The following is an 8,030-nucleotide window of genomic DNA, read 5'->3' as shown; positions in this document are numbered from 1 at the left end:
CTGAAAATGAAGATAGAGACACAAAGAACAGCCTGCTTCCCAATGTTTAAGCCTGGGCACACTTCTAAGTTAATAACTTTAATAAGCACAATATATTCTTTAATGGTTTATTGCAGTAGGTAGACAGGAAGGTATTAGCTATCCGCTGAAAAGTGGATGTCCCTGTCTGAGCTAGCAAAACGGTGAAAGCCAAGCCGTTGTTTCATAATGAGTTCTTCGACACGTTGCTTAAGATGGAGGACATCTTCTTTGAGAGACTCATTTTCTTGGAGTGCAAGAACAGCGGGATCCGGAACCGAAGCGTAGTCATGGTCTGCCAGATAAGTGAATAGCCTACAAACAATAAACATACTACTGTAGTATAACTGTAACAGGCTAGAGGCGATTCTAGGTTTTAAAACTGGTGGTCGTAGCACTATCAAGTGATTGCAACCAACTACCGCACACGTCGTTCCCGAACCACTTTTCTTCATGTTGTAAATTGTATATCCTCTGTCACTGCGATATCAGTGCTTTGTCGGCACAACGGAGCTAGCTAGCAAAATAAACCCAGCCCGCCAGAACGGAAGTGGATTGCATCGAAGGGAGGAGTTTAGGACGTAGAGCGGAAACGGCTCAAAAACTTGTCTATAGGCTTTGGGTGTTTTACCCTGACTCATCTGATTCTTCACCCAGTGCATCCTCTCCACAGGTGGCAGTGGCAACATGACTGAAAAACAAACTGTCGCATTAATTCAATTCAGTAGTATTTAGTTAAATCGATGGTCACTGGTCAATACTGACTGTTGGATGAAGGTTGTTAAACATTGCCAAAAATAAATACCTTGCCGTTCTAACAATCGTCCGCCTGCCATGCTTGATCGATGACCATGTAAAAAGAGTTGGTACAACCCCCTCCTTCAGTTTCCTGATGCCACATAGCGTCTTTGTAAAGGACTCTTCAGGAAAGTGATCGGAACACACTCTCGTGTTATTTGTGATCTGTAAAAACAATGATAACAACTAGCATCAAAACAAATCAGTAATTGATACAAATCTAGCCAGCCCGACTTGCATTTGGCTCGTGTATATAGGTAATATTCATTTCTTGTCCTCCTTTTCTCCTTCCCTTTTGTCTTCTCTGTTCTTTTACCCAGCATGCACAGCAGCAGGTGGAACAGATGCTGGAGGAGCTTACTGAGAGCAAGCTGGCTTATGAGAAAGGAAAACTACAGGTATGTATATAGATCCCATTTGACCCTATAACACACTGCCACACCACTGGTCGTTCAGCCATATTTGTCGTCCATTCAACAACGCTGCTCTCCTCCGTTGGCTTTTGTCCCACTAGAAGAGGGTGGATCATCTTGAGGAGGAGCTACAAGCTCTGAAGGATGCCCAGGTAGAAACTGTGCAACAAAACAAGGCCAGCACTTGTCTGGAGAACAAGTACACGCAGGTACACACACGCGCACACACACTTTCTGCATACAAGCTTGCCTACTAACGGACATCTGTTGTCCTCTGTCCTGCGTAGGCTAGCGCTGAACTGAGTACATGGAAGACATCCTGCCATAAGCTGGAGAAGCAACTCAAACAGGTATACCTTCGTAGTAACCTCTCTAGTAAACATGTCTAATGCAACAATGTGATATGTGTTATTCATTAATCCGACCCTTTTATCCAAAGTGACATACATAGACGTGCAGATATATAGTACAGCAGATATTCAAGGACAGTGCATCGTGCTCACAGTATTTCAGTGGTCCGAGTCAAGGAACGGTCTGTATTTGACCAGGCCCCGTGCAACAATAACAGTACAGCCATTACATCTCTATGACATTATAGTACAGTAGCTGTCCTAACACGCTCGTATCTCTATCTCACCCCCGCCCCCCTTTATCTAATCCTTCTCCAACAACCCTCCATCGCCAGACCGGGGAGGTGGAGCAGGCCCAGCGGGGGGTGTTGGCGGTGGCCTTGGCGGAGAGGGAGCGCGCCGTGTCGGCATTCCAGAGGTCGAGGGAACAGCTTTCCCGTCTGCAGGAGCAGCACAGGGACAAGGTCAGAGGTCAACACGGGGGGGGGGGGGTCACCTCAATACAACGCCTTTGGATAGGCGAAAGCACAGGCACAAGAGTTGTTGCTGAACAAGCGTTGACCTGAGTGTGGAGTCGCGTTGTGGCGGCCGTGTCACTTCCGCCTGTTCTGTCCACTCACAACTCAAGGGAGACAGGGAGGGGGTTATTGTTAGGAGACCAGTCCGTCATCGTTCCTTATCATCGTGTGTGTGTGTGTGTGTGCTGTGTTCCCGTGCTCCAGCAGGGTGAGCTGGGGGGTTCCTCCCAGGGTGGGGGCACGTTGACCCAGACCCTGGAGGGGGTCATGGCCTCCCATGCCAGACTCCAGCTCAGCACAGAGAGCCTGCAGCAGGAGCTGGGGGGGCAGGAACAGGAGCTGGTCGCGACATGGCTAGAGACCATCACCAGAATACCGTCTTACAGAGGTAAAGACTGGCTGTAATGATGGAAATGCTTTATGTGTGTTTATAAGAGCTTTGTTTGAGTAAGACAAGTGTGTGTGCGTGTGGTGTCTCAGAGAGGCGGAGCTACATGAGGCCAGGGCACAGATTGGTCAACTTTCTGAGCATTTGGATCACATGAGTAAAGAGAAGGACTCTCTGAGGAAGGTGTCTAAAACAGAGATCTCCGAGGTATGTACACACACATACATACACACACACACATACACCCTCTTCTACCACTCACTTCCTTGCTGTTACCCATCAGTTAAAAAAGGCTCTGGAAGACGCTTCTGCCAAGTCAGGTGACCTTTCCCGAGCCAATCAGGAGCTTCGGGAGAAGGTGTCTGAGCTGGAGAAGATGGTGTCCAATCAGAGAGACCGTATTAAAGATCAGAAGACCCAGCTAAAGCAACACCTGGAGAGCAGAGCTGTGCTGATTAACTCCCACAAACTAAAGGTAGTTCACACTTTTTTATGAACCATAATCTGATACACAGGCCCAGTACAGCATTACAGGAAGTGACTGTGGCACCGTACCTTGATAATATCTCTTCCTAATGCGTGTCCTTGCCTGATTCCTTCTCTTGTTTCTTCCTTCCTTCATGGACAGAACATGGAGGTGGAGCTGAAGAACGTGGAAGCTCTTAAGGAAGAGTATGAGAGGAAGAACCTTGAGCAGGTAGGACACACACAGATACCATAAACATTCAGGCAGTCTCTCACGCACATGTAAAACACACACACACAGACACACACACTCTATGAGCACTGTGTGCTGGTGTGCAGGGCCAGCAGATCCAGCAGTTCCGCAGTGAGACCACTTCCCTCCAGAGGGAGCTGCAGCGACTGTCCTTCAGCCAGGAGGGGGAGCTAGAGGCAGAGAGGGAGATGAGACTGGCGATGCAGGACAAGTGTCAGGTAAACTAGAAGACCTGCATGAAACGTTAAGGTTCACCGAGCCAAGTTAACAAGGATAACACGATAAACTCTCCCAGTCTTTGGGGGTAGGAGACAAGGAAAGGTCAGAAGGAGGAATGACAGCAATGAAGGAAACACGGGTGTAAGAGCCAATTCAATGATTTGTCATTTAAGTAAATTAATATTAATTGCCTGTTATTTTCTGTACTCTTAATTATTACAGGTTTAAGGTGTAATTGTATGTATGTATGTCTTTGCTATGTATAAGGTGTATATACTTTTAATTATTTCATTTATGTTTGTCCTATTAAATGTTTGGTATGCTATGCGGGATGCCTCTGCAGCAAAAAAAAAGTTCCAGAAAGTTCGACCAGGCTGCGAGGTTAATTGAGGCAAGCTGCATGGAACAAGAAATGGTTATTTTACCGTTGAGAACGCACGTAAAAAGGTTGATTTTGAAAGGATTTATAAACTGAAGTTGTATTAAGGTATTTATGAAAATACACTTCATTGATGTAAAGACCTTTCTTCAAGTTTTTGCAATTTTTGTTTCTTGGGCAATAAAACGTGCAAGTTTTTTAAGGACTTCTGGCCTAGTGTTTGTCACGCGTACAATCCCATTCTGTTGCACCGTACATAGGATCAAGGAATTTGGACTTGGCTCCTATAACGGGTGTGGTTCAGCATCTTAATTAAAGCAGTGTGTGTATCTGTATCTTACTCTCTCTTGGAAGTCGCTTTGGATAAAAGCGTCTGCTAAATGCATAAATGTAAATGTAATCTTCAGAGGTTGGAGGAGGAGATTCGGAAGCTGCAGGAGGCCAAGGATGAGGCCGAGCAGAAGCTATGGGACGTGAGTCTGGAGTCCCAGCAGGTACGAGGCGACCTCTGTCACCCTCCGTTTGAAGGCCTGTTCCAATTCTGCCACTTTTTTCCCTCATTTGTCCTTCGTTTTCCACTCGATGTACACTTTTAGTGGGTTCGCCGCGTGGGGAGTGTCGTGTTACCCCTCCCACCCAAGTTCAGACCTAAACATTCATATCCCTTCTGTAGATCTCTGAGAACTTGGAGGAGGCTCACCACTGGTTTCGCTCTAACTTCGACGTCCCGAGGACCAGGACTCCGGGGGAGGAACCACAGCAGAGCAGGCTGCGTTCCCCAGGGAGCGCTAAAGACGGCGAGGGCACCCCCTCTTCCAGACACCGCAGGAAGGTACTTGTGCTGTGACCACACTTCTAAAAGATCCCACACTTATTCCAGTCTATTTCTAGCTTCTATACAGACATTACTTGGTAGTTTAATGATTCTTCAACTATTATGTAGATTTATTTTGTAAACACAGTGAATTAAATGGGCTTAAAAACACCTAATCAATAATACCACTGAGAACTGCATGCTGCAGTTTACACAGCAAGTGGCAATATTGTGTTAAATATGTGGAGAAGATAAAACTGGTCATTATGTTATCAAATATTTAACTGCTTTCAGATTCCCAGACAGCCTTTGCTGATTGCACAATCCCAAGTTTTTTCTTTTAGAACCCGAAAATTTTCTCAGTTGCGAAAATCAAGGCCTTTCACAATTGTAATCGAATGTGTCCGACTTATTTCTGAGCATGAGAGAGAAACATTGACAGAATGTATAATGTGGAGTGTTGAGTTGAGGGAACTTATAACCAGCATTCTGGGCCAAACCAGTACAACCAGCCTGAGAAACGCTGCTAATATAGGAACATATCATGACTTTTGAGCAACCTGTGTTATATTAGTACTTGTACATAGGTACTTGTATGTCCATTGGCTACATTACTGTAGTATGTGCATCACTACCAGAAAGCCTGGTGTTTTCCCCCCCAAATTGGATCCCTTAAATCCTTGTAAAAATGGCGAGGTCTGTGCAAGGGCTGTGTGTGAGGCAGGATGAGTCTGAGCAGAGGCTGGTTGTGTTTTTTTTCTAACCATGTTTTCCCAGTGTGTGTTCATATCAACACATATTGGTTTGATATTGGCTTTCTCTCAGTTCCTCATAATCCTCGTTTAATCTTCTCCCAGGCAGCAACGCCACCCTGGTGGTCACGGTAACAGGCAGCAACTCTGCAGAGGTGACGGAGGTGGCATTGGTAGAGTCCTCGGGGACGCAGGAGATCAAAGGCAGCGTGCAGCCAATGGGGGACGGAGATTTCCTGGTGACGATGGGTAAACTACCCGCCGGCGACTTTTTAGTGCGTTTTAGTGGAGTAGACAGCAGCAGCAGAACCCGGGCTGCACCAATCAGCTTCCAGAGACACTCCACTCGTGTCCGAACCTCCAGTTTCACAGTTACGGTGAGCCCTCGGGTCATTCAGATATCACTTTTTCACAGCTCTTCCACCAGCTTTCCATCCAGAGACACCTATCCTGGCATTATTGTATAATCTCGCCTCATTATTATTCCATGTAATTTGCTGTTTGACCACAGTGTGGATGACTGTCTTTGCTGTATCCCTCGTCATCAGGCTGTATCTGACGGTGTCTTCGAGCCAGGATCATCCCCTGTAGTCCCATTCACAGTGTCAACCAATGGCACGGGAGGAAACTTTGTTATCCAAGCCACCAACAACCAGGGGTTCGGATCCTCCTCTCCACCCAGTCTGTTTCTGGAAAATGGGGGGAGCGCCAACGGAACTGTTACCCTCACAGTGCCTGCCGACACGCCCTCCGGCAGTGACGTCACCCTGACCATTGAAGCTCAGGCCCCAGGGACGGTTGACACCAATTACGTCGTGCTGCGCCTCTCTATCACACGCCAGGTAACACACCAAAGACACAGGAAATCCTTGTGAGGTTTTTTCTCCAAACAATGCTCTCACAAGTAGGGCAGAGTGTGGGTCAGATAGCTTGTTTGTAGAATACCATTTAACCCTTGTGTTATCTTTGGGTCATTGTGACCCGAAGGCAGCACAAGGGTTAAACCAGTCTTGACTAGACGTCACTTCAAACATCTCCTCCTGTTCTGTTCTTGTCGTTTCCTCCTCTAAGGCGACAGACGTGACTCGCCCTGTCTGCCAGATCGTCAGCGTAACGGCCAACTGTTCCGCCAACTGCAGCCTGTCCACGTGGCAGCTCTCTGCCAACCTCTCCGACGGTAACGGGACGGGCATCCAGCGGATCACCCTGCGCCAGGGTGACGGCACCCTCAACACCACTAGGGTGTTGGACCCTGGGGGTGAAAACGTGACCCTGGCACTCTACAGTGCCTCCTGCTGTTCACCAGATGTAGAACTGGTGGCTGTGGATGGTGAGGGGAATGTGGGCACGTGTTTCCAGTCCATCAGGGTGGCGACGACAACGGTGGATACCACCAGCCAGGCACCTAACACCACTGTCTTTACCTCTCTGCCTATGACCAATGCTACAACGGTGGATACCACCAGCGAGGCACCTAACACCACTGTCTTTACCTCTCTGCCTATGACCAATGCTACAACGGTGGATACCACCAGCGAGGCACCTAACACCACTGTCTTTACCTCTCTGCCTATGACCAATGCTACAACGGTGGATACCACCAGCGAGGCACCTAACACCACTGTCTTTACCTCTCTGCCTATGACCAATGCTACAACGGTGGATACCACCAGCCAGGCACCTAACACCACTGTCTTTACCTCTCTGCCTATGACCAATGCTACAACGGTGGATACCACCAGCCAGGCACCTAACACCACTGTCTTTACCTCTCTGCCTATGACCAATGCTACAACGGTGGATACCACCAGCCAGACACCTAACACCACGGTCTTTACCTCTCTGCCTATGACCAATGCTACAACGGTGGATACCACCAGCCAGGCACCTAACACCACTGTCTTTACCTCTCTGCCTATGACCAATGCTACAACGGTGGATACCACCAGCGAGGCACCTAACACCACTGTCTTTACCTCTCTGCCTATGACCAATGCTACAACGGTGGATACCACCAGCCAGGCACCTAACACCACTGTCTTTACCTCTCTGCCTATGTCCAATGCTACAACGGTGGATACCACCAGCCAGGCACCTAACACCATTGTCTTTACCTCTCTGCCTATGACCAATGCTACAACGGTTTCTGTAAGCAATCCCACCAGCAGTGGGAATACTTTAGATGTGTCCGCTTCCATCTATCTCACTGTTGTTCCTCTTGTAATCCTGAAGCTTGGCATTTAGCTAGTTGGTGGATCACATTGTGCTATTGCGAGTATCACAACAGTAGGCCTATGTCTGTATGTAGAAGTAATTATTCTAAATTAGATTCTATATTCGATTATTCTATATTATTACAAGATCAATGGGCCAATTATTATCATTATTTGGTATCCATCCAATCATCTTCTGTTTTTAAATTAAAATGATGTCTTAATTTGTTTCTGTTTCAGAACCATGCTTTACTTCCTGCTTTGTATAGTTACCATGGACATGGTTGCATAAACAAAGTAGGGTATATTCTGAATTCCTGTTTAAATGATACACTAGGCCTATAAAAGTGGCAGTTAATGAAAATGAAGTCAGATAAAGATGTTGAAAAAAGTGCATTTATAAGAACTCAATTCACATTTTCGCTGCGTTCTGATATTTTGTGACCTAGA

General features: G+C 47.0%; 1 protein-coding gene across 1 annotated transcript; it reads left to right on the top strand.

The window, feature by feature from the left end:
* Nucleotides 1-233: 233 nt before the first annotated feature.
* Nucleotides 234-7,611, top strand: LOC136951947 (uncharacterized). Its single transcript, XM_067246611.1, has 16 exons — nucleotides 234-302; nucleotides 1,137-1,214; nucleotides 1,331-1,438; nucleotides 1,517-1,579; nucleotides 1,915-2,043; nucleotides 2,302-2,485; nucleotides 2,580-2,692; nucleotides 2,769-2,960; nucleotides 3,114-3,182; nucleotides 3,290-3,421; nucleotides 4,209-4,295; nucleotides 4,475-4,633; nucleotides 5,190-5,202; nucleotides 5,473-5,744; nucleotides 5,916-6,209; nucleotides 6,439-7,611. Exons 1-16 carry the CDS (start codon nucleotides 234-236, stop codon nucleotides 7,609-7,611), a joined length of 3,135 nt encoding a protein of 1,044 aa, XP_067102712.1.
* Nucleotides 7,612-8,030: the final 419 nt, after the last annotated feature.

The sequence above is a fragment of the Osmerus mordax genome, chromosome 11 (genome assembly GCF_038355195.1).
Source record: "Osmerus mordax isolate fOsmMor3 chromosome 11, fOsmMor3.pri, whole genome shotgun sequence".
NCBI classification, from domain to species: Eukaryota; Metazoa; Chordata; class Actinopteri; order Osmeriformes; family Osmeridae; genus Osmerus; species Osmerus mordax.
Note: the sequence above shows the minus strand (reverse complement) of the source record. Positions and strands in the feature narration are given on the sequence as shown.